The sequence below is a fragment of the Triticum urartu genome, chromosome 5 (genome assembly GCF_003073215.2).
Source record: "Triticum urartu cultivar G1812 chromosome 5, Tu2.1, whole genome shotgun sequence".
In the NCBI taxonomy this organism is placed as follows: domain Eukaryota; kingdom Viridiplantae; phylum Streptophyta; class Magnoliopsida; order Poales; family Poaceae; genus Triticum; species Triticum urartu.
Genome location: NC_053026.1, coordinates 200,151,910 through 200,178,836, shown reverse-complemented (window position 1 = coordinate 200,178,836; position 26,927 = coordinate 200,151,910). Strand labels below are relative to the sequence as shown.

General features: G+C 45.2%; 2 protein-coding genes across 2 annotated transcripts; both read right to left on the bottom strand.

The window, feature by feature from the left end:
• Nucleotides 1-10,692: 10,692 nt before the first annotated feature.
• On the bottom strand, nt 10,693-12,095 carry LOC125508392. The gene has a single exon (XM_048673097.1). It carries the CDS (start codon nt 11,621-11,623, stop codon nt 10,706-10,708), a length of 918 nt encoding a protein of 305 aa, XP_048529054.1. The 5' UTR covers nt 11,624-12,095; the 3' UTR covers nt 10,693-10,705.
• A 149-nt stretch (nt 12,096-12,244) lies between these two features.
• Nucleotides 12,245-15,732, bottom strand: LOC125508390 (dihydrolipoyllysine-residue acetyltransferase component 5 of pyruvate dehydrogenase complex, chloroplastic-like). The gene is made up of 6 exons (XM_048673096.1): nt 14,685-15,732; nt 14,403-14,594; nt 14,221-14,308; nt 12,923-12,993; nt 12,755-12,838; nt 12,245-12,659 (listed from the first exon to the last, which is right to left on the bottom strand). Exons 1-6 carry the CDS (start codon nt 15,513-15,515, stop codon nt 12,555-12,557), a joined length of 1,371 nt encoding a protein of 456 aa, XP_048529053.1. The 5' UTR covers nt 15,516-15,732; the 3' UTR covers nt 12,245-12,554.
• Nucleotides 15,733-26,927: the final 11,195 nt, after the last annotated feature.

The window sequence follows — 26,927 nt, the reverse complement described above, 5'->3', positions numbered from 1 at the left end:
CGTCCTCGCACGATCGTAGTTGAATCGTCAGAGTCGACTTCCTCAAAAACAATAGCCACCATCTCATCGAAAGACGGGACACCTTTGCCTCTATCACAACATTGCCAACAACCACCTTAATTTTAGTGCCTTGCCTTGGAGCTACAGGTTAGAGATGCCCAATCCACTGAATTGGACTAGAGAGTCGCTCTGGCTCCATCTAACAAGGCACTTTCCCCCACTAGCATGGTCAGCACCACTATGAAATAAAGTGAGAATGAGCTCGTCAATCTGACTATAGATCCATTTGGGCATGTCAATAGATATTACTTGGAAGATTGCCATTATCAAGATCACAAAATGAACCTATGTAAAGCAGCCAGCTGAGTTAATCCGACAGTTCCTAAAAATTACTCCATTCTAGTCTTTTGTTAGACAAAGACATACCTAGATAGGTACAAGCAAAGCTCGCGATTTGGCAGCCAAGCCCGGCCTATATATCAGACAATCCATATCTTTACATCTTATATGGAGGATTCTACTCTTAGTAAAGTTGACTTTGAGGCCAGAGGCAGCACCAAATAATTCCAACGGAGCAGCAATAGTATTTCTGTCCTAGAGGTATGGCTTGATGAAAATAATAATGACATTCGCATAGATCAAAGCACGGTGCTTAAGGGTCTGGTTTCCAAGAGTGATGGTGTTCTAGACTAGGGGTTGCTTGCCATGTCCTCTCCCGGACATGTGGGTCGGGCCGAGGACCCCCATGATAATTTACCAGTGGGCCAAACTCATCGAGCCTAGGAGCGCCAAGATAACTTTCGAAGACTTGGCGCATACTCCAAGACTTAGAGGTGGTCTACACCACGATTACCCTAGATGAAACCGATCTATGTGCAAACCCTAGACACCCTCGACATCCATATAAACCGAGGGGTGAGGCTTGTAGATGACACCTCATACGCACACGATCTCGTGGTAGATCAACATGTAACTTGTACTCCCTCGAAATTAATACAATCAAAGCAGGACGTAGGGTATTATCTCTTTGAGAGAGCCCAAACTTAGGTAAAATACTATGCCTCTATTACCATCATACCAAGGCTACCTGTTCTGGACCCCTACCCGAGATCTGCTGGATTTGACTATCAAAGAGTGATAGGGGCGAAGGTGTCCTGATGTTTCGATGAGATAGATATCGTTTTCTGTGGGAGTCAACTTTGACAATCCGACTACGAACATGTGAAGACGTCGCGCCTTAGCAATCACTAAACCAACTTCCGAGGGTTATTGACCACGCCGGAGCACGGTCAACTTGACCACGAGGGTCTATTTCCTGCGAGCAAACGAAGAACAAGCAAGAAACTGAGATTGCAATCTGGATATTGCGAATAAAATAGGAAAGCTTTATTAATGAAGGTGGGGTTCTGTGACGTCTTGGTCTGGTCGTTGGACACAAACGAAGTACGCGAAGTTGCAGCTATGGCAAACTTTTAATCTAAACAAAACCCAAAGTCTAAACGACGCCCTAAGGGCTGTATATATGGAGGAAGATGGGGAAATTTCGTGGCCCTTGGAGGAGGGGTCCGAAACCAACCCTAACTCTTGTTTCCCACACATACGAACTCTAAAAATAGCCTATACTTAAGTATTTCGAAAATACCTGGGCCTGGCCCAATAATAAGGTGACGCAACACCTAGAATAGTCTCTGGATGAAATTTATGAAGTGGCATCTTGTATATTTCGTCCAAGGCTTCATGCACTCCTTATGGTGGCTTCGAAGTCCTAAAATCATCACCTGTAACTCCGTTCTTGATCCCCTTGCGCATGCCATCATCTCCATGCTTGGTCTTGCTCCAGTGTTCATCCCTCTTATCCATGCCAGGCCCTTCATTAGTAAGCAAAACAAATGTATCCAATTTAGGCAGCATCATATTCTCATGAACATTAGAATCATTACCAAGAAACGAAAGTACCTGGTAATTCAATTGGCGTACGCGAGCTCTAGTAATTGGTCCAGTATGTATAGCAGCAGGGGCTGTGGGTGTAACAATGGTATTGATGTCCTCATCAAAGAGGAGAGAGAGAATACCATGCATTTGTGTCTAGTCCGTTAGTATGCTTGTTCTCTACCTTCTCAACTAGTTTAAGAGATTGTTCCATCAAATCGCAGCGACTTCCTGGGCCCTTGGATATCCATTTTAGTGTATTCTCTCTCTCACCCATGTTCTTGGATCGGCCTCCTCCCTAAGATCGGTAAGAGCATCTACAACCATGATGCACAAATCTGACCCCTAAAATTACTGTGAACGCGTCCGATAGGTGTCCGCTTTGACCCTCTACATTCCTTGCAAAACAACCACACATCCCAATTTGTGTCGTCACATGCATGTGATTGGTGAAGATGAAGAGAGAGAGGAGGGAGAAAAGAAAGAATAAAGAACAAGAAAAGGTGGTCCGCGGTGGGTCACATCCTATGTGGCGCACGGGCCAGACATCCCTGTATCTTCTTCATATATGGGTTGGATATAGAAATGTGTGTACTGCCCGAACACGCCCGTACAAAGTGGTGTTGGGGAACGTAGTAATTTCAAAATTTTCCTACGCACACGCAAGATCATGGTGATGCATAGCAACGAGATGGGAGAGTGTTGTCCATGTACCCTCGTAGACCGAAAGCGGAAGCGTTAGCACAACACGGTTTATGTAGTCATACGTCTTCACGGTCCGACCGATCAAGTACCGAACGCACGGCACCTCCGAGTTCTGCACACGTTCAACTCGATGACGTCCCTCAAACTCCGATCCAGCCGAGTGTTGAGGGAGAGTTTCGCCAGCACGACGGCATGGTGACGATGATGATGTTCTACCGACGCACGGCTTCGCCTAAGCACCGCTACAATATGATCGAGGTGTATAATGGTGGAGGGGGCACCACACACGGCTAAGAGATCAAGAGATCAATTGTTGTGTCTATGGGGTGCCCCCCTGCCCCCGTATATAAAGAAGCAAGGGGGGTGCGGCCGGCCATAGGAGGATGCGCGCCGGAGGAGTCCTACTCCCACCGGGAGTAGGACTCCCCTCCTTTTTCCTAGTTGGATTAGGACTTGGGGGGAGGAGGAGAGAGGGGAAAGGAAAGGGGGCGCCGCCGCCCCCCTCCTTGTCCAATTCGGACTTGGGGGGGAGGGGCGCGCGGCTGCCCCTTGGTCGCCTCTCCTATTCCTCCACTTGGGCCCATAAGGCCCAATAGCCTCCGGGGGGTTCCGATAACCCCTCCGGTACTCCGGTAAAATCACTATTTCACCCGGAACACTTCCGATATCCAAACATAGGCTTCCAATATATCAATCTTCATGTCTCGACCATTTCAAGACTCCTCGTCATGTCCGTGATCACATCCGGGACTCCGAACAACCTTCGGTACATCAAAACACATAAACTCATAATAAAACTGTCATCGTAACGTTAAGCGTGCAGACCCTACGGGTTCGAGAACTATGTAGACATGACCGAGACACGTCTCCGGTCAATAACCAATAGCGGAACCTGGATGCTCATATTGGCTCCTACATATTCTACGAAGATCTTTATCGGTCAGACCGCATAACAACATACGTTGTTCCCTTTGTCATCGGTATGTTACTTGCCCGAGATTCGATCATCGGTATCTCAATACCTAGTTCAATCTCGTTACCAGCAAGTCTCTTTACTCGTTCCGTAATACATCATCCCGCAACTAACTCATTAGTTGCAATGCTTGCAAGGCTTAAGTGATGTGCATTACCGAGAGGGCCCAGAGATACCTCTCCGACAATCGGAGTGACAAATCCTAATCTCGAAATACGCCAACCCAACAAGTACTTTCGGAGACACCTGTAGAGCACCTTTATAATCACCCAGTTACGTTGTGACGTTTGGTAGCACACAAAGTGTTCCTCCAGTAAACGGGAGTTGCATAATCTCATAGTCATAGGAACATGTATAAGTCATGAAGAAAGCAATAGCAACAAACTAAACGATCAAGTGCTATGCTAACGGAATGGGTCAAGTCAATCGCATCATTCTCTAATGATGTGACCCCGTTAATCAAATGACAACTCATGTCTATGGCTAGGAAACTTAACCATCTTTGATTCAACGAGCTAGTCAAGTAGAGGCATACTAGTGACATACTGTTTGTCTATGAATTCACACATGTATTATGTTTCCGGCTAATACAATTCTAGCATGAATAATAAACATTTATCATGATATAAGGAAATAAATAATAACTTTATTATTGCATCTAGGGCATATTTCCTTCAGTCTCCCACTTGCACTAGAGTCAATAATCTAGTTCACATCGCCATGTGATTTAACATCAATAGTTCACATTACCATGTGATTAACACCCATAGTTCACATCGTCATGTGACCAACACCCAAAGGGTTTACTAGAGTCAATAATCTAGTTCACATCTCTATGTGATTAATACCCAAAGAGTACTAAGGTGTGATCATGTTTTGCTTGTGAGGGAAGTTTAGTCAACGGGTCTGCTACATTCAGATCCGTATGTATTTTGCAAAGTTCTATGTCAACAATGCTCTGCACGGAGCTACTCTAGCTAATTGCTCCGTCTTTCAATATGTATCCAGATTGAGAATTTGAGTCATCTGGATCAGTTTCGAAACTTGCATTGACGTAACCCTTTACGACGAACCTTTTGTCACTTCCATAATCGAGAAACATATCCTTATTCCACTAAGGATAATTTTGACCAATGTCCAGTGATCTACTCCTAGATCACTATTGTACTCCCTTGCCAAAAATAGTGTAGGGTATACAATAGATCTGGTACACAGCATGGCATATTTTATAGAACCTATGGCCAAGGCATAGGGAATGACTTTCATTCTCTTTCTATCTTCTGTCGTGGTCGGGCTTTGAGTCTTACTCAGTTTCACACCTTGTAACACAGGCAAGAACTCTTTCTTTGACTGTTCCATTTTGAACTACTTCAAAATCTTGTCAAGGTATGTACTCATTGAAAAAACTTATCAAGCATCTTGATCTATCTCTATAGATCTTGATGCTCAATATGTAAGCAGCTTCGCCGAGGAATTTCTTTGAAAAACTCCTTTCAAACACTCCTTTATGCTTTGCAGAATAATTCTACATTATCTCTGATCAACAATATGTCATTCACATATATTTATCAGAAATGTTGTAGTGCTCCCACTCACTTTCTTGAAAATACAGGCTTCACCGCAAGTCTGTATAAAACTATATGCTTTGATCAACTTATCAAAGCGTGTATTCCAACTCCGAGATGCTTGCACCAGTCCATAGATGGATCGCTGGAGCTTGCATATTTTGTTAGCACCTTTAGGATTGACAAAACTTTCTCGTTGCATCATATGCAACTCTTCTTTAATAAATCCATTAAGGAATGTAGTTTTGTTTATCCATTTGCCAGATTTCATAAAATGTGGCAATTGCTAACATGATTCGGACAGACTTAAGCATAGATACGAGTGAGAAACTCTCATCGTAGTCAACACCTTGAACTTGTCAAAAACCTTTTTGCGACAATTCTAGCTTTGTAGATAGTAACACCACTATCAGCGTCTGTCTTCCTCTTGAAGATCCATTTAATCTCAATGGCTCGCCTATCATTGGGCAAGTCAATCAAAGTCCATACTTTGTTCTCATACATGGATCTCATCTCAGATTTCATGGCCTCAAGCCATTTCGCGGAATCTGGGCTCATCATCACTTCCTCATAGTTCGTAGGTTCGTCATGGTCAAGTAACATGACCTCCAGAACAGGATTACCGTACCACTATGGTGCGGAACTCACTCTGGTTTACCTACGAGGTTCGGTAGTAACTTGATCTGAAGTTACATGATCATCATCATTAGCTTCCTCACTAATTGGTGTAGTAGTCACAGGAACAGATTTCTGTGATGAACTACTTTCCAATAAGGAAGTAGGTACAGTTACCTCATCAAGTTCTACTTTCCTCCCACTCACTTCTTTCGAGAGAAACTCCTTTTCTAGAAAGGATCCATTCTCGGCAATGAATATATTGCCTTCGGATCTGTGATAGAAGGTGTACCCAACATTTTCTTTTGGGTATCCTATGAAGATACACTTCTCCGATTTGGGTTTGAGCTTATCAGGTTGAAACTTTTTCACATAAGTATTGCAACCTCAAACTTCAAGAAACGACAGCTTAGGTTTCTTGCCAAACCATAGTTCATACGGTGTCGTCTCAACGGATTTAGATGGTGCCCTATTTAATGTGAATGTAGCTGTCTCTAATGCATAACCCCAAAACGATAGTGGTAAATGGTAAGAGACATCATAGATCGCACCATTATCTAATAAAGTACGGTTACGATGTTCGGACACACCATTACACCGTGGTGTTCCAGGTGGCGTGAGTAGTGAAACTATTTCACATTGTTTTAACTGAAGGCCAAACTCGTAACTCAAATATTTTACTTCTGCGGTCATATCGTAGAAACTTTTATTTTTATTACGATGATTCTCCACTTCACTCTGAAATTCTTTGAACTTTTCAAATGTTTCAGACTTGTGTTTCATCAAGTAGATATACTCATATTTGCTCAAATCATCTGTGAAGATCAGAAAATAATGATACCTGCCGCGAGCCTCAATATTCATCGGACCACATACATCAGTATGTGTGATTTCCAACAAATATGTTGCTCGCTCCATTGTTCCGGAGAACGGAGTCTTAGTCATCTTGCCCATGAGGCATGGTTCGCAAGCATCAACTGATTCATAATCAAGTGATTCCAAAAGCCCATCAGCATGGATTTTCTCCATGCGCTTTACACCAATATGACCTAAACGGCAGTGCCACAAATAAGTTGCACTATCATTATTAACTTTGCATCTTTTGGCTTCAATATTATAAAATGTGTATCACCATGATCGAGATCCAACAAACCATTTTCATTGGGTGTATGACCATAGAAGGTTTTATTCATGTAAACAGAACAACGATTATTCTCTAACTTACATGAATAACCGTATTGCAATAAACATGATCCAATCATATTCATGCTCAACGCAAACACTAAATAACATTTATTTTAGGTTTAACACTAATCCCGAAAGTATAGGGAGTGTGCGATGATGATCATATCAATCTTGGAACCATTTCCAATACACATCATCACTTCACCCTTAACTAGTCTCTGTTCATTCTACAACTCCCGTTTCGAGTTACTATTCTTAGCAACTGAACTAGTATCAAATACTAAGGGGTTGCTATAAACATTAGTAAAGTACACATCAATAACATGTATATCAAATATACCTATGTTCACTTTGACATCCTTCTTATCCGCCAATTACTTGGGATAGTTCCGCTTCCAATGACCAGTCCCTTTGCAATAGAAGCACTCAGTTTCAGGCTTAGGTCCAGACTTGGGTTTTTTCGCTTGAGCAGCAACTTGTTTTCCGTTCTTCTTGAAGTTCCCCTTTCTTCCCTTTGTCCCTTTACTTGAAACTAGTGGTTTTGTTTACCATCAACACTTGATGCTTTTCTTGATTTCTACCTTCGTCGATTTCAGCATCACGAAGAGCTTGGGAATCATTTCTGTTATCCCTTGCATATTATAGTTCATCACGAAGTTCTACTAACTTGGTGATGGTGACTAGAGAATTCTGTCAATCACTATTTTATCTGGAAGATTAACTCCCACTTGATTCAAGCGATTGTAGTACCCAGACAATCTGAGCACATGCTCACTGCTTGAGCTATTCTCCTCCATCTTTTAGCTATAGAACTTGTTGGAGACTTCATATCTCTCAACTCGGGTATTTACTTGAAATATTAACTTCAACTCCTGGAACATCTCATATGGTCCAAGGCGGTTGGAAATGTTCAACCCATGGTAACTGAAAGGCAGGGAGTCACTTGAGGATACCCTATAATAGTAGCATGGTGAATTGCATGAAATATATGGGATCCATTAACCTCATGTGCATAATGTATTTAGTTTGAGAAATTAGTAGCATGTATATTGTGGGATGAAGTGTGAGCCTACTAAAGATATATGGTCCAAAAAGTAGTAAGTACAAATTGCTCTCTTTATTTGTGCATATATTTTTTCTTGAAAAAGAGGATAAACCTCTGGCTTCTTCATCGATTCACCATAAGATACAACACGAATGCTAGCCACCTTTATACGTAATGATTATAATTTACAAACTGCAAACATTTGATCATTCCCCCATACATTCATTCACACGATTAATAACATAGTTAAACACAGAACCTAAGAAAAGATTTTCAATAGTTAGGTATTTTCGAAAAGGGGCGCTTTATTACTTAAAAGATTTAAGCATTACACCCGGCCTCTGCATAGCTAAGATGCACACAGCCAAACAATATCCTCTCATTCAAAAAATAAATAAATAAATAAAGGCGAAATACAAGGAAAACATGCAGTATCCGTATAACGCCTAAAGCGGAGGGAGGCCAATCCTAAGATCATGCCACCACCCATGTTGGGTAAAAGTATCCCTCGTCGTAGCCTCCAATCGTGTACACACCTCCATAAACAGATCTCGATTCTCCACACGTTGTAGAGAGGACCATAAACGAAGAGTCCTGGTACATCTGTAGATAACCTGCATAAGAGAAGTACTTTTATCGTTAAAAACCTTATCATTTCTATAGAGCCAAAGCGACCAAATAACGGCAAGCGCTCCCACTCTGAGAAGGGTTCTAAACCTGTGATCAATTCCATGTAGCCAGTTGCCAAATACATTAGCAACACTACAAGAAGGATACAAGCCAGAAGCTATTTGGATGACTGACCAAATAGAACGAGCCAATTTGCATTGAAAGAATAAATGTTTTATTGTCTCATCATGGTGACAAAAGACACACTGCGGACTTCCATGCCAATTCCTCTTAATAAGGTTATCTTTAGTAAGAATGACTCCACGACGAAGATACCATGCGAAGATTTTATTCTTAAGCGGTATCTTCATCTTCCAGATCTTTTTGTTATTATCAACTGGCACATCAGACTGAATTAACGCTCTATACATAGACTCTACATAGAACTGTCCATTCCTATGTAGGTTCCATCGGAATACATCAGACCCATGTGACAATTGCACTGTGGACAACCGCTGGAGCAGGATGTTCCACAATTGTAGTCTGGGTCCAAATATATCCCTTCTGAATGTCACATTTGGCGGAAATGATTCCATTACCGTGGCGATAGTATCGCCCTTGTGACGTACAATGTTGTATAGAGCCGGATATTGTTCCCGGAGAGTGGCATTTCCTAGCCACATATCCTCCCAGAATCTAATTTCCGAGCCATCCTTAATCGAGAAAGATCCATAGCAAAAGAAATATTTCTTCGTAGCCATTAGACCCACCCAAAAGTGAGAATCCCCAGGCTTCCAATATACTTGGGATACTGCCTTGGAGCCCACATATTTCCTTCTGAGGAGGGTTTGCCATACACCATCTTCCGTTAGTAATTTAAACAACCATTTGCCGAGTAGGGACCTATTCTTAACCTCAAGGTCATGAATGTCCAACCTGCCTTGGTCTTTGGGACGGCAAACCACACTCCATTTAGCCAATCGATATTTCTTTTTCTCGCTATCTCCTTGTCAAAAGAATCTTGATCGGAAATAATCCAATCTATGTAAAACTCCTTTTGGCAACTGGAAGAAGGAGATCATATATAGTACCATATTACTTAGTACTGAATTTATTAGGACCAATCTTCCTCCTAGAGACAGCAGCTTACCTTTCCAACTGCTAAGTCTTTTTTGCAGCCTCTCCTCGATGTGTTTCCATTCAGCATTTGTAAGTCTCCGATAATGTATCGGTATCCCAAAATATGTGATCGAAAACTGGCCCAACCCACATCCGAACAGTTCGGCATACAGGTGAGCCTCGTCTTGGGCCTCGCCAAAGCAAAACAATTCACTTTTATGAAAATTAATCTTAAGACCTGAGAGTTGCTCGAATGCTGATAAAATTAATTTCAGATTTTTCGCTTTCTCGAGGTCATGGTCCATGAAGAGAATTGTATTGTCGGCATACTGAAGTATGGAGAGGCCACCATCAACTAGATGATTTACTACCCCATCAATTTGTCCATCAGCCTTGGCACGCTCAATCATGACTGCTAGCATATCCGCCACTATATTGAATAGCATGGGCGATATCGAGTCACCTTGTCGCAATCCCTTCTTCGTTTGAAAATAGTGGCCAAGGTCATCATTGACCTTAATGGCAACACTGCCTCCTGAAACAAAGCTATGGATCATTGCACGCCACTCTGCAGAAAATCCTTTCATTCTGAGAGTCTATTGAAGAAAGGGCCATTTGACTTTGTCATAAGCTTTTTCAAAGTCTATTTTAAGTACGACCCCATTCGACTTTTTTCTATGTAATTCATGGACAGTTTCATGAAGGATAACAACTCCGTCTAGGATGTGTCTATCTTGCATAAAAGTTGTCTGTGAAGGACGAACCACATGTTCAGCAACCGAATTCAGCCTAATAGTTATAACCTTCGTGAATATTTTAAAACTAACATTAAGGAGGCAAATAGGTCTATTGTTGTATCCTTTCAACCTCATTAACCTTAGGTAATAAAATAATCTCTATGTATGCAGATCAAACAATCATACACATCAGCACAAGTTTAATCAGCATGGAGACCACCGATCAAGACAGCCTTAGCAAGCTGTAGAGCTCCTTCAGGTACAAGCTCTCCTTGTCGTTCATCCTCTTCTTCTTGGAGAAAAGCACCTCACTAATGAGCGGAACAACAAGGGGCATGATTGGCTTCTGCTTCTGCATCTTCCTCTTTGTCGTTGTCATTGTCGTCTCCCTTTCCGGGCCATGCTTCACCTCCTCGTCGGCATCGTTGAGGCTCAGCAGGTGTCGCAATGGATGCCGCTCGGGCTTCGCCTCGGCCCAGACCGTCAGCGCCGACGTGTTGATGTCCCTCTGCTGGATGCTGGCCCTTGCGGCCGCCGCCTTGTCGGCCTCTATGTATGCCAGCCTCGAGAGGGCACGGTGGAGCTTCGCGTTGAGGTTCGCCATGGCTAGCTCCAGGTCGGCCAGCCTCCTCTTGACCTGCACCGCCTCCAGCCTTGTCTTGGCCGCCTCTTCCTCCACCTTCTTGATGGAGCTCATGGTCATGAGATTGGATTCCTTCCGGATCTGCTTGTCGTAGTCATCGCCGTGGGCTAGAGACGGCGACGATGATGCCTGGGACCATGGAGACAACGGGACCAGGCACATTGGCTGGGCATTAGACACTGGCATTACAATTCTAGCAGGCTCACTGCTCTTTCCCTCGTGCTTGGCAATGGCAACCGCGACGGCGTTTGGATTGGTGGAGTGGCTTCCCTTGATGAGGTCAGAACTCCCCTCAAGCTTCTCTTTTGAGGAAGCAATGGCGACAGAGTCTCGCCAAGAACTCCTCTCCCTAACAACACGATGGTTGGCATGTGCACCCGGCCTGAACTGTGCTTCCGTCGCGAGAATGCGCTCACCGAACACGGCAACCGCCTCCTTGACAGACCGGAACGCGCGAGAGGTGTCGACCTCTGCACGGCCAGACGAGGCGGCAGCCATGCCGCAGCTTTGCAGGCAATGGCTTCCCACCAGGCTATAGAAATAGAAGCAGCGGCTTTTGCAGGCAAAGGCTTCCCACCAGGCTATGGAAATGGAAGCAAGAATAAGCTCCTTGAGGGGTTTATGAAGGCGGTCGATCAAAGCAGCTGGCTTGCTTTGCTTCCACTACAAAATGGCAAGGCCATCAAGCAAGAGACAAGACTAGCCACCTAATAGAACCCTTCAAGTAGAGATGAGTGGCAGTACAGCTGAGCTGAGGCTGGAATGCTTTCCCAGCAAATTAAGTAATGTACTATCTGCTGCCCCAGGAACGTACAACAAGACAAAATATCAGATAGCCCGACTATGGTGTGATGAGAGTGGTTGGGAGAACTCATGGGCCTTCACTTGTAAAACAAACATTCAAACATATCAGATATGGTGCCACATTTCACTCATCCTCTGATTCTTCTTAAACAATTTCACCTTGGCACCCTTGAAAGTGCAACAACCCGACCAAGCTCGCTATTTCTTGTCTCCCGGGTCACATCTTTTTGGTGAGATTGATATGCTCAGGTTTGGGAACATACAGATCAAATAATTCAGAAATCAGTGTGGATCCAATAATAAAATTTAACCATATTGATGATAAAAGTTCATTTCATTTCTTTGTATTCAAAGGTGGCAGTGACATGATCCATTGTACTTGCACATCGAGCTCAACGTAATCAACAATTAATAAACACTCAGGTAAATACTCATGCCTGACACCTATCTGAATAGAAGGTAAAAGGATTATTGATAAACAAACCAATGGGGAGAAGGTAACAAGGTTACCTGATACCAACAAATCTGGCAACTTAAGTAACTAATTCACACCACCAACATGCTACACATCTACTGACAAGCATCCTATGTGATCGCATCAGGGAAAAAGAATCACTTGGTGCGTCTAGAATGTAAGGTCCTTGGGATCCTCAATTATCTTGGACAGAGTTTGCAGAAAAGCGGCAAGATCAGATCCATAAATAACCCGATGATCAGCAGTAACATTGACCTAGATTTATTGGTCAGGTCAGATAAGCACAAAATCATTAACTTCAAATTGGTTGGTGCGAAAGCAAAAGTGCCAAAACTACAATTATTTTTTACCTGCATTTGGCTCTTGATCCCAATTCTACCATCTTTTGTACCAACAACTGTCGGTTGTGATGAGCCAACAGCCATGATTGCTCCCTGTTTTGAGATAAAACGTTATTACCAAAGGGGTGTCGTGCATTAAATGAAAACAGAAGTGGAAACATGGAAAGTTCATCTTACAGTTCCAGGTGGCAAGATCGCATCGAATCTATCAACTCCAAACATACCGAGGTTTGAAAGAGTAAAGGTACCTGCAGATTGAACACTGATGGTTATTAGCATACAAGAGCATACACGTACAGTTGGATCCTACAAGTTTCTTGTGCCCAACATCTAAAGCACTACCGAAGTAAAGGAGATGGTCATAGGCAACTTTGTAGCTTTGGTAAGTTTATATGTGACTGCTCAATTTTTGGCTAAGATACTTTAGCCATGAAGTACCATATGATTTTAACACGGTACAAGTAGCACAGCAAAATGCGATTAAAAATAATTCCAGTGCTTTGTCGTGTATTATAGAAATTCAGTCAGATCTCTTCAGTGCAAAAAAAAAAACATGCAGTCCACAATCTACAGCTTGATTTGAACTGAATCTTATGTTTCGAAAGCATAAGAACAACCGAAAAAATGCCTAATTAGTTTGCAAGCTCTGGTTTCTGTAGCAGATGTCATCTTTTTTGACATAAACAACACCCAAACAAACCCTGTACATGCAAACTAAATACTATCATTGGCATGAAGCACATTATATTTAAAAAAAAAACTCTATACAAGCATATACCAAGGAGAGAAGACTCAGAGGCTCCGTGGATAGATCATAGCACAATATTAGTATAGTTTGGCACATATAACATGGTGCCTCACCTTGCCTTCTATTTCTTTCTTAATAGACAATAAATTCTGTAAAGCACATTCATATAGCTATTTCTTCCAAATTAAACAATACAACTGTTTCACGCAGCTCTTGTTTTTCAGCCACAGTCCGATAAGAGACATAACAGTGCTGGCAATGTTTTTCAGATGAACATCTCAATCAATGTGTGTGTGAGAGAGTTGTAAACCAGCCATACAATAACTCAAGCATTTTAAATTACACAAATATGAGTTAAGCTTTCTACCAGACTATAAAAACGTTTCAACAGAACAAAGAAAATATAAATTACTTCAGTTCTTTTCTGGTCTGCTCTCAACCTAAAATTAACTACATGTTCATCCAAGGAAACTTATACACACTGTGATCTGCAGGTTTGTTAGCCATAAACATTATTTATTACTGAAGTGAATTTCAATATCATAAGAAAAATGGTGGAACTGGTTAAAGCAATATCTACTGGACGCACGTCTTCAGGCCCCACTGAGAATTTACTAACAAACAACAGTTAATTCCCTATAAGGCTATACCAATCTGAATCAGCGTACAGAGAACATGCATATACAATGCACTAGACATTCAAGTTTGTGTGAAGCAAACAAAGTACCAGAGTTGTACTCCTGGGGCTGCAGCTGCTTTGCACGAGCCTTATCAACCAGCTCCTTCCATTTCCTTGACAGTGAATAAATATCAAGCTGCACAAACCAACAGTTCTCGATTAACTCGGACAAAAGCACCAGTTTAAACATCAACCTTCAGAACAATCAACAAATACACAAAGCATTCAACCTTATCAGCATCCTGGAGCACGGGGGTTATCAATCCACCATCGATGGCCACCGCGACAGCAATGTTGATGCTACTGTTGTAAGTAAAGCTCTGCCCATCTCTGCAGCTGGAGTTCACCACAGGATGCTGCACCAGCGCCATCGCTGTAGCCTTCGCCAGCAGCGCTGTCATTGTCACACCCTTTGCCTTAATCTGCAAAAGGTTCACTCAATTATCCAGCTATCTCACAGCATACAGCCAACATAAGGGTGGTAAGTACTGAACAGAGCACTAAGCGCTTACTTTCTTGTAGAGCACATCGAGAGCATCGGTTGTGATGGTGTACCCTACCCTGAACGCCGGCACAGCAAGGCTCTCCACCATGTTCTTGCTCACAGCGCCCTGCATTGTGGTGAATGGCGCCGTGGATCCCAATGGAACATCTGGTCGAGCAGCTGGCTCTGGCGCAGCTTTCTTGGGGGCAGCTGCCGCAGCCTCTACGTCCTTTGCCACAACTCTCCCCCCTGGGCCAGAGCCACTGACTGCGAATAGATCAACGCTGAGCTCCTTTGCGAGCTTCTTGGCATAAGGCGAGGCAACCACGCGCGCCCCGCCCTGTGTGGCCGGTGAGGGCAGTGCTGGCGCAGAGACTGCTACGGGCGCCGGAGGAGGCGGAGCAGGGGACGTTTCTTGGGCGACGGTTTCCTGGGGGGCCGGCGGCGAGGCGGCGGCGGAGGAGGAGAAGTTGGCAGCCTGGGACCGGGCGAGCGGGATCTCCTCCTCGGACTCGGCGAGGAGCGCGATGGCGGAGCCGACGGGCGCGGACTCTCCCGCGGGGACGAGTACGGCGGCGAGGAACCCGTCGTGGAAGGTCTCGACGTCCATGTCGGCCTTATCAGACTCCACGACAACAACAGGGTCGCCCTTGGCGAGGCGGTCCCCCTCGGCGGCGTTCCAGGCGACGATCTTGCCCTCCGTCATGGTGGAACTGAGGGCCGGCATGAAGATCTCCCGGATCTTGGCCTCCACCCGGCACGCGCGCCGGCGCCGCGGCACGGCCTGCGCGCCGCCGCGTTGGCGGAGCAGGGACGCCGAGGGCAGCAGCGTGGAGTGGAGGTGGAGGAGACCGGCCATTGCGGGGACGGGAGGGGCAGGAGGAGGGAAAGAGGGTAGTGAGGCTTTGAGATAGTTGGCCTTGGCTCCCTTGCTGTTGTTGTTGCTGCCGCTGCTGCTGCCGCCTTGGGAGTATCGGAGGCGGGGCGGATTAGCCGAGGAGGACGATGCTGGAGGCTTGGGCTGGTCGCTGCCTGCCCTGCCTGCTTTGGGTTTTCCTCCAACTAGTGGACCCGTTGCATCAAATGGCGCATAGGCACACTAAGTCTACAATGAGAGATATTTAGCGAAGGTGCTTAGAGAAATAAGCTAGGCGTTTCTTAAGTACCGGTGTTTATTTATACAGGATAGATGTTTAACTAAGCGTCTCTTCTATAGAAATAGGCATCGGTGTTTCAGAAAAACCCGGTTTATTTTTCTAAGCATCTCTCTAAGCGCCTTCCATTGTACAAGGCCTAAGAGCATCTCCAGCCGTTGGCCCTCAGGGGCGCCTAAAATCGCCGTCTAGGGTGAGCCGGCGTAAAAATTGGGCCTGGGCGAGTTGGTCCCTAGCCGCCGGCCCCAGGGCCGCCCCAGACGCGTTTAAAAATAAAATTTGTATAGCAAATTTCGGCACAATTCGGCGAAGTTCGGCTAAACACGACTAAATTTCGGTAAACTTAGGCATATATTAGACATGTTCACGGATTTTCATTACATAGCAAAATAGATAACTAATCTAAAAGGAAACTGGCTGAACGTCGAGTAGTCGCCGTCGTCGCCGCCATCGTCGCCGTCGTCGTCGGGCTTCTACTCCTTGACGCGGCCGTCCCTGGTGGACCCCTGACCGGCGTCGCCAACGCGGGCTGGTGGCGGCGGCGCGTCGTCGTCGTCGCTGTTGCAGATGACGACGACTCCGCCTTCGTCGCGTCGGCGCTCCGCGAAGCGGCGCAGGGCGGCGCACTGGCGCTCCTTCGCCTTCTCCAGGCGCTCCTTCTCCATCGCTATGGAGTCCCTGCGCGCACATTCTAGAGTCGTGTCGTCGTCATCGAGCTCCGTCTTCACCGGCGCGATCCCCGGCTCCGTCTTCACCGGCGCGAGCCCCAGCTCCGTCTTTGTCTTGACGAAGCGCGAAGGAGGAGCCGACGAGGAGGCGCGCCGGCCGCCCTCGTTGATGACGATGCCGGCGCTGCGAGTGCGCCGGCCGAGCGGCGTCTCCGCCGCGGGCTCGGCCTTGACGCCGAGCAGGGCCGGAGTATCGGAGGAGTGCGAGGAAGATCGCGAGGAGGAAGAAGAGGAGGAGGACCCGAACCTCCTTGGCGCCCATGGCTCGGCCCGTCGGTGGTGCGCCGGGGTGGCCACCCTCGTCGGGTACGCCAATGGCGGGTCGTTGCCGCCCTCGAGGTATGTCAGCACGCCCTTGAGTGTGCGGCCGGGGACGCCCCACCACAGATGGCGCCCATCGCTGTTCTTCTGGCCGTTGGTGGACGCCAACCGCTGCTGCTGGCGGCGCTCGAAGTACGCCGCACAAGCCGCGTGGTTGTCGGCGACGTACTGGGGGAGGGAGAGTTGGGCGTCGGTGAGGGAGGCGCGTACGACCTCGACTTCCTCGGCGAAGTATTTGGGCTTGGCCACGGTGTCGGGCAACGGGGGAATGGGCACTCCCCCGTCGCTGAGTCTCAACCCCGTCGGCCCGGTGCGCATGTCCGGCGACGCCGGGATGTTCACTTGGAACAGGAGTCAGGACTCCTGTTCGCGGAGCGAACGGCGGCCGAAGCCGTTGGCCGCCGCCTCGTCTTCAGGGAAACGCTCTGCCATGGCGATGGGCTCGGGAGAGGTAGAGGGAGAGGGAGGGGCTGGGCGGCGGCGAGGGGCGGGGCTGGTGGGGGCACAGGCGAGTGAGGCCACCGGCTATATAGCCACGCCGCGCCCGTGTGTACGCGTGCAAGGGAGGGGAGGCGTCGGCGCGCCGTCCTGTGACGCGCCGCCCGTGAGGAATCAATGGCAAGGCTGACCGGCGACAGCCTTGCCATTGATTTCCCGCGGGAACCGAGGCCGTTAGGGGAAGACGAGGCGCAGTGTTGCTGACCTGCGGCTTTTTCGCGCCAAAACAGCTCGCTCCGGCGCCCCCCAGCGTGCCGGGTTCGGCCTGGGTCCACCGGCGCTGTTTTCGGCCCTGGCCGGCGAAAATCGGGCTCCTGAGGGCATGACTGAGCCGCCGGCGCTAAAAATTCGCTTGGGAGGCCTTCCTGGGGCGCGGCTGGAGATGCTCTAAATTCATGCGCACGATTAAAAAATACTCATGATTTAATCCCCTTTAATAGGAAACATGATGGATTATTGTCCACAATAAAATGTATATACACATTTTAATTTAATAAGTCAAAATACTTTATCATGTTCGAAGAGACCCATTTGAAATCATGTTCACATTGAAAACATTTGCAGTTTTCAGTGACTTTGTGTTTTAGCAAAAAAATACATAGGCTTTTGTTTTAAAATATATGTACTTTTAAATTAATGAGGTTGCATGGTCATAGTGAGTTTGAAGGTGAACTTTCTCATAGCTCGAGCAGGCGTGGATGGCTGGAGTTTTGAAAACCATAAGCAAGAACCGATAAATGACATAAGATGCACGACTACCAAGTAATTGAAAAAAAAAACAGCAAGTAACACAGGATAAAAATCTGAATCTGATATGAAGTTAAAGACATCACTGGAAAAATCTAACAATTCAACTATGTAGAGCGGGTTTGAGTGGCCACCAGCCCACCATATTAAGCAACACCAGCCATTTCACTAACTCAATTCTCTTGAATAACAACAGCCACACATGTAAAAATGAGCCGGCCAGGAACTATTTTGAGGATGAACAAAATGCGTAAAAATAGGAATGGAGAACCCGGTCATATAGCTTCACATTCACCAACTTGATGCTCTTATAAAGTCCACCCTGAGCCTGGAGTTGTTCTATGTGAACCAAAACCAGTAAACCTACAAAGAAATTTACAACACAAGAGGGAATTTGAGAGAGATTGGAAATAGGGCTCCAAGAATATTGATAATCCAGCTCACTTCCTGGAACAAGGTGTATATGACTATGCAAATACATGTCACAAAGTAGTCAAGTATATAGAATCACATGCACAACAAAGCATAAACAGGGAGACGATTTAATAACCTACATTGACCAACATCAACAGAATAAAAACAACGCCACCAACATACAGATAAATGTAAGAGGAAAAGACATTTATCTCTACTCTTATCATGCAGCTAATAGTTAGATGCAATTAAAGAAGGCAATCCTAGGAACACTTTGGTTCAGAAAAGTAAGTCAGGAGCACAACTTAATTATCTCAACTCTCATATGTAACTCCAGCTCTAGCTTATTAGTTTAGAAAAGCAAGTCAGCACAGCTTAATTATATGTACTCTCATATGTAATTGTCAGGAACACTTCAGTTTAGAAAAGTAATACATATAATAGCATGGTTGAAGATGCCGCTCATACTTGCAACTCATAATTTGTGAGGCAACACAAATAAATGAACAAACAAAAACAATGAGCAAGCTGCTGATTAGAATAGAGAGGATAAAAGTGAATCACAACATGTATAGGATAATCCAGCAGTACATGTGTGCGAACAGAAACCCAGTTCATTATGGGAAGTGCCAACAAAATGGCAGTAATAGTTTTTTAGATTTATGTTTAGTAGCACAGGCAGCAGGTAGATCAGTCCATTTTTCAGTTCAGGGAAATTTAAGACAATTTAGAATTGCCTAATTATTTTATATCCAAGACAGAAGGATTGGCAGATTATCTTCAAACTGTATTCTTTACAGTTATAATAAAGGCTATACAATGCAGAGTAATAGGCATGCTAATTGGTAAGTTTGGTAACCAAGCGTAAAAGACGCTCTACAGAAAGACAGGCCATAGGACTGAAAATAGAAAAAACAGTAAACCTGTGACAGAAAAGACAGCGTTGACTTTAGAAGAAATGTTACAACCAGTGGCACAGATTTTCTGTTGGATAGGAAACATGAAAGAAAAATAAAACCTGAGAATTAAAGCAATGCTTCTGTAGTTACCTTCGAAGAAAACACAGTTATAGATGAATAAGCTCATGTTGTTTGGAGAAGATTATTAGCAAAGAGACTTCACTTTGTCATACAAATGTGAAAAATAACACCAAGAGTGAGGCCGAAAGAATTCACAGTGAACAAAAGAAGAATGTTCCAACATCTTCTGATCTTCTGGATGTTGACAAGGGTGCTCATTTTTTCTGCTGGAGTTAAAGAGAGGAAAAACGATTCTCACTCCAAATCTAGCCACTCCGCGAAGAAACCCAAAGCAAAACCACATAAAGATGTAAGGGACAGTTTGCCTAACGGATCCCATGGATCCAAAGAGCATTATATATTGGATAATGAAGTTAAATTGGAAGAGTTACAGCCAAAGGAAAATCTTGGAACAAAAGAGATTGTGATATGCCGGGGCATGTGTTCAATAAGTGGGAGACCCGAGGGCAAGTAAACCTAATGACATATATGAGTCCCAAGGCACCAATAGAAGAAAAAAATGTAGAAGCATTTACCTGAAAAGCATCAGTGTGGCCTCCTTCCCCTTTCCTGCATGTTAGACAAACTAGGGTTTGGAACAATGCTCGATGCCCTTGGTGGGCACGGCTGTCATATATTTATAAGAGGGAATCGTACAAATACAGATTATGTTACAACACGTATATCTACTATATACTTAGTCTAACACCCTCCCTCAATCTTAACTATGTCCTGAAACACTCAGAAGATTAAGATTGCGTCGACATCCCTCAAAAGAAGGCAAGGGCAAGGGCTTAGTGAAAATATCAGCAAGTTGATCCTTAGAAGAAACAAACTTGATCTGAAGAAGCTTCTGAGCAACACGTTCCCTCACAAAGTGATAGTCAACTTCGATGTGCTTCGTTCGGGCATGAAATACTGGATTGGATGAAAGGTATATAGCACCGATGTTATCACACCAAAGAACAGGCGGCTGAGTTGGAGAGACCTTCAACTCCCGAAGCAACGACTGCACCCACATGATCTCAGCTGTGGCATTAGCAACCGCTTTGTACTCAGCTTCAGTACTACTCCGAGACACCGTAGCTTGCTTGCGAGCTTGCCAGGCGATCAAGTTAGGTCCAAAGAACACAGCATGTCCCCCGTGGATCGCCTGTCATCAGGATTACCAGCTCAGTCGGCATCAGAAAATGCGGAGATCAGTCCAGAAGGCGCCGACTGAAGATGAAGGCCATATGAACCAGTGTGATGAACATAGCGCAAGATGCGCTTAACAGCGGACCAGTGAGAATCACGCGGCGCATGAAGATACTGGCACACACGGTTCACTGCAAACGATATGTCTGGTCGAGTGATGAGCAAGTATTGCAGTGCACCAACAATGCTGCGATACTCAGTGGCATCCTCAGGAGAAAGCAAGTCACCAGCAAGAGCTGTCAGTTTGTCCGTGACAGACATGGGAGTCGTAGCAGGCTTGCACTGCAACATACCTGCACGACGGAGGAGATCCTGGGAGTACTTCTTCTGAGTAAGAGTCAAGCCACCATCAGAATGAAGAACCTCGAGACCCAGAAAATAATGCAGTCTCCCAAGATCCTTAACAGCAAACTCAGCACCAAGAGAGGACACCAGCCGATCCGTAGCAGCAGTAGACGAACTAACAAGGATGATGTCATCAACATAGACCAGAATGTACATAGTCACCGCCGGTCGCTGAAGGATAAACAAAGACGTGTCCGCTGCATATGTCTTACAATTTTTTTAACATGATAGATTTCTATAATTTATTTAATTCGAACTTTGGACCTCTCCCAATGCAAGTACTATAAGTGTATACTACCTTACAAGGAGATATGTGTGTGGCATTACAATTAACAAGTATCGTGTATCGGTTGGCCCTACATATATAATCTCAGACTCGTGTGAATCACATCACCACCAGCTGTGCTAGCCCATGCGTGAGACTCGTACAATCAACAGACTCAAACCACACATAAACTTAGAAGGAGAATATGTGAGAGAAGATTCTAGTGTCATGTTCTGCTACAGTTCCATAATGTATTAAACAAGACAAGCATCATATCCACCATTTTGTTGGGATTCTAAAAATGAATAAATAAAATAAAAATATGATACTATGATCACTAGTGTATGTAGTAACTAAAAGCATCTCCAATGGCTTCTCTTTCCCTTAAAAAACATGCTATAACGAAAGTTGGCACAAAACACGCTCTAGCAGCTTCCCTATATCCTCAAAAAATTAGGTGGCCACAAAAACAACACCACATTTTCCCCCATACAGAGGGGAACATGGATCTTTCCCAATAGCATAATTTACATTGGCAGGAAAGAAATAACCCCTTCAACTCCACGTCGTGGCCTCTTTATCTCCACGCCTCTAGCGATCTCTGTGGGTCGCCGTAACGGCTGGGCAGGCATCCACCCCTGTCGCTTATGGTCGTACCACGGGTCTGCGATCTACAACAACAATCGTCGTTGCCCTTACTCCATCTTCCACGCGGCCACACACCGGCGTGTTGGACACATGGCGCCATCGTCGGGTCCCCACCGGCTTGGGAGGAGCGGAGGCAAACGGCATTGTGCGACCACGACTTGGGCCACGGGCGAAGAAGCAGGAGAAGACTGTGAGACCTTCGGTGACCGGCAACACCAAACCTCCGCCCATGAGCATTGCAGCCCCTTCACCAACCATGACGGGCACCTTCTTCTAGGCCAGCGAGTTGACAATGTCGATGACTTCGATCCTAAGCAGAAAAAGGTTTGATTTTTTATTATATGTCGATATTATGCAATGTTTTGAATTATGAATGATGATGCACCATTCATGAACTTATGACTGAATCATATTATTTTTATATGTATTCAACACTCCTTTATGAACTTGATGAATGAATCTGTCGACATAGACGAAATTACGTTGACAAATGATGCATGCAATGGAGTTGATAATGGAGCAGTTAATGTTGCCCTACAACAAAAAAGGGGTCTTGGTCAAGCAACTATTCGTCTAAGGAAGATAAGGCATTGGTCATGGCATGCGAGAATGGGTGCATCGGTCCGATTGCAGGGACTAATCGAAACATGGACATGTATTGAAAGTATATTACTAAGCACTATCAACGCAATGTGACGATATCATCTGAATGCACGATCAATTCACTCAATCACTGGTGGAGTCTAATTCAAGAGTGTTGCAACCGGTGGCCAGGTTGTGTCATTCAAGTCGATCATGCAAAGCCTAATGGAATAGTAGAGGAGATGTGTAACACCCCCAGAATCATTCTACAGTAATCTCCCCCTAATGGCGGCCATGTCATCCTAATTACATGCAAATTGCCACTTAATAAAAATCAAAGTCAAATTCAAATTTAATTTGCAGTCAAATACTTACTTCTCCAAATGATAGAGGCAAAGGTGTCCCGTCTTTCGATGAGATGGTGGCTATCGTTTTAGAGGAAGTCGACTTTGACGATCCGACTACGAACGTGCGAGGACGTCGCGCCTTAGCAATTGCTAAACCAACTCCGAGGGGTTATTGACCATGCCGGAGCACGATCAACCTAACCACGAGGGCCTGTTTTCTGCGAGCAAACAAAGAACAAGCAAGAAACTGAGATTGCACTCTAGATATTGCGAATATAAGATGAAAGCTTTATTGATCAAGGTGGGGTTCTGTGACGTCTTGGTCTGGTCGCTGGACACAAACGAAGTATGCGAAGTTGCAGCTATGGCGAACTTTTAATCTAAACAAAACCCAAAGTCTAAATGACGCCCTAAGGGCTGTATATATGGAGGAAGAGGGGGGATTTCGTGGCCCTTGGAGGAGGGGTCCGAAACCAACCCTAACTCTTGTTTCCCCACACATTCGGACTCTAAAAACAGCCTATACTTAAGTATTTCGAAAATACATGGACCTGGCCCAATAATAAGGTGACGCAGCACCTAAAATAGCCTCTGGACGAAATTTATGAAGTGGCATCTTGTATATTTCGTCTAAGGCTTCATGCACTCCTTATGGTGGCTTTAAAGTCCTGAAATCATCGCTTGTAATTCCGTTCTTGACCCCCTTGCGTATGCCATCATCTCCATGCTTGAACTTGATCCAAGGTTCATCTTTCTTGTCCAAGCTAGGCCCTTCATTTGTAAGCAAAACAAATGTATCCAATTTAGGCAGCATCATATTCTCATGAACATTAGAATCGTTACCAAGAAACGAAAGTACATGATAATTTAATTGGCGTGTGCGAGCTCTAGTAATTGGTCCAGTATGTATAGCAGCATGGGCTGTGGGTGTAACAATGGTATTGATGTCCTCATCACCAAAAAATGCAAACAAAATAGCTCATAATATTGCAAATAATCACTAATTGTTTTTCATGTAGAAACCAACATTATTTGAGTTGTTAAACTGCCCCTAGGTATTAAAACAGTAGACCAGCATCCATTTAATCGACCTTTTCAATTTATAAAAGTATTGCAACAATTCCTAATGATCTGAAACTTTTTGAGTAGACCCAGAATGTTGCCTTGTATTTATGTGACCAGTTTTGTAATCGACAAAATTCAATTGGTAGAATAGTTAAATGCAAAATAGTGAAAGAAAATGAAACAGAAAAGAAAAAAAGAAAAAAAATTGTACACTTGGGCCACAAGTGTACAGTGCTTCGCCCCAGCCCACCTGGGGTCCCGGGAAAGATATCATGCTACCGCCACCGGTGTAGATAGACATGAATATGGATTAAGTTATCGTACCGGCTGCCACCATTCAGTAAAAGTAATCTGTCCTGCTTATTTTGCATCGTGAAGCAAATGAAATCAGATCAGTAGGGTAGGGGAGTCAATCTGGACGAGATTTATGAGTCAGTATCACTATCAGATGCACATGACCGTCGTAGCATCGTTGATTATTTTGCTACTATTGTTTTTTTGCGAGTGATCTTGCTGCTATTATGATGTTGATCTACCACTATCAGCATTACCGGTTTGTCTGTGTATGACGATCAATGTGTGCAATGGGTGCAGAGGCAGAGAAGAGTTTCCTATCTTCGCATACTTAAAAGACAACACCATAAAAGGACCATCGACACGTGGCATTAGCTTAGATTTACGCAAATCAGGAAACCTATCCTTACGTAAATGTAACCAAACAAGATCGCCAGGTGCAAAGACAACATGTTTTCTACCTTTATCTCCAACAAGTTTATATTTAGCATTCACACGCTCAATATTTTCCTTAGTTAGCTCGTGCATTTTTAATATCAATTCAACATGTTGTTTAGCATCAAAATTAACCTTCTCTGAAGATGGAAGTGGCAACAAATCAATGGGTGCATGAGGTAGGAAACCATACACAATTTCAAAAGGACACATTTTAGTAGTAGCACTACAAAAAAAGACACATCCTTGACGATCATTGTGACAAAAACACGTATCATCATAGATGTGGTGGGCTCCTACTTCTGTGACAAAAAATCATGACAGAAAATGGACTTTTCGTCCTAGGTGGGTCGGGGACGCACCTGCATGGCATTCTTTGGGCTGTCCATGACATAAAAAATCATGGTAGAAGTGAGGGCGAGAAATTTTTTGCGTAGTTTCCGATTACGGTGGGTGGTCGGGGCCGAGCGATGTAGTGTGGTTTGCGCATTTCTCTCTCATATGAGCGCGTGGTGTGAGTTGTGTCGCTATAACTGAACCCGAGCGATCTCACTACTACACACTAAAGCTGATCGATCGAACCCTTTGCTGCTAACTGAAGCCGACCGACTGCTTCATTGCTAACTGAACCCGACCGATCGCTGTTGCTGCTTACTGAAACCGATCGAACCCCCGTGCGAGACATAGCTAGCCGGTTGGGTTGCCTCTAGATGGACAGTGCCCGTTGCTGTCGCGTGCGTGATATGTAGAATGAGTCGAGACATCGTGAGTCCAGCCGGTTGGTTGGCTGTGGATGAACAGTTCCCGGTGGGGGTTGGATGAACAGGGCCCCGACTGTGTGTAGGTAGTTGTCGTTGGATGAACCGGCCCCCATGGTAGTACGCGGTTGCCACTGTTTGAACAGGACCCCGAGGAGGCCGCCACACAACCTAGCCGGTTGGGGTGGATGAACAGGACCCCGTGAAGACTGGTTGAACAGTAGCCGGTGGAGACTGGATGGACAGTGGCCCGTGGATGAACAGTGGCTGGTGGAGGCTGGAGGAAGTCGACGATGGATGAATAGTAGCAGGTGGAGGCTAAAGGAAGTCGATGGTGGATGAACAATAGCCCGTGGAGGCTGGAGCGAGGCAGTAGACTATGGATGAACAATAGCCTGTGGAGTCCCGTTTTGCGGTACGCCACACCCCTACCGATGAACAGGACCCCATTTCGACCGTAGGCGCTCGAAGAGAAGTCTGTTTCCTCCGTTTTGCGGTACGTCACACCCCTCCCGATCAACAAGACTCTGTTTCTACCATAGGCGGTTGGAGAGAAGTCTGTTTCCTCTGTTTTGCGGTACGCCAACAGTATCCTATTTCGACCATAGGCAGTCGAGCAGAAGTCCGTTTCCTCCATTCTGCGATTTGCCAGACCCCGTTTCGGCCGTTCCGTCCAAACCAGTTGGCCCCCGTTGAACAGGACGCATTCCGACCTAGTCGGTTGCCTCCGGATGGGCACGATGTTGTTTCTCCGTTCTGACCCAGCTGGTTGGCTGCCGATGAACATGACACCATCGTTGTACGCATTCGAGACCACGCTCGTATGTACGTACGTGGCCGTCTTTTTTGCAGCGTGGCTGTATGTATGTGATAGAGGCGAGGGTGTCCCGATCTTTCGATGAGATGATGACTATCGATTTGGTGGAGACGACTTTGACGATCCGACTACAAACGTGCACGATGTTGCGCCTTAGCAATCGCGAAACCAATCTCCTGAGGTTACTGACGATGCCGGAAGCACGGTCAGCCTGACCACGAAGGTCTATTCCTGCAAGCAATCGAAGAACGAGCAAGAATATGATAAAGCAATCTGAATATTGCAAATATATATGAGGTATTGATAATGGTGGGGATCCGGAAGCGGTCTTGGTCTGGTCGTTGGACACAAACGAAGTACACGAAGTTGCAATGGCTAACTTTTAACTAAACAAATCCCAAGGAAAAAGCTACTAGATGGATCTACTTATATAGGAGCAAGGGGTGGCGGCCAAGGAGGTGGGAGGACGTCCCAAGGCAGCCTAAAACTAACCCTAGGTCGTACAAGGCTCATGGGCCCAAGTGGAGGTGATGCAACACCTTTGGGCTTGTAGTTTGACTCGGATTCTGCTGCAACGTCAGATTGTTTCGTCTGTAACTCAACGCTCCGGACGAATTTGAAGGTGAATCCAATTGGG

Coding starts and splice junctions, on each gene's coding strand:
- LOC125508392 (XM_048673097.1), bottom strand. CDS start 11,623: ATGGCTGCCGCCTCGTCTGGCCGTGCAGAGGTCGACACCTCTCGCGCG.
- LOC125508390 (XM_048673096.1), bottom strand. CDS start 15,515: ATGGCCGGTCTCCTCCACCTCCACTCCACGCTGCTGCCCTCGGCGTCC. Junction 14,595..14,684: donor TCGATGTGCTCTACAAGAAA/GTAAGCGCTTAG, acceptor AACCTTTTGCAG/ATTAAGGCAAAGGGTGTGAC. Junction 12,660..12,754: donor GGATCAAGAGCCAAATGCAG/GTAAAAAATAAT, acceptor CAATAAATCTAG/GTCAATGTTACTGCTGATCA.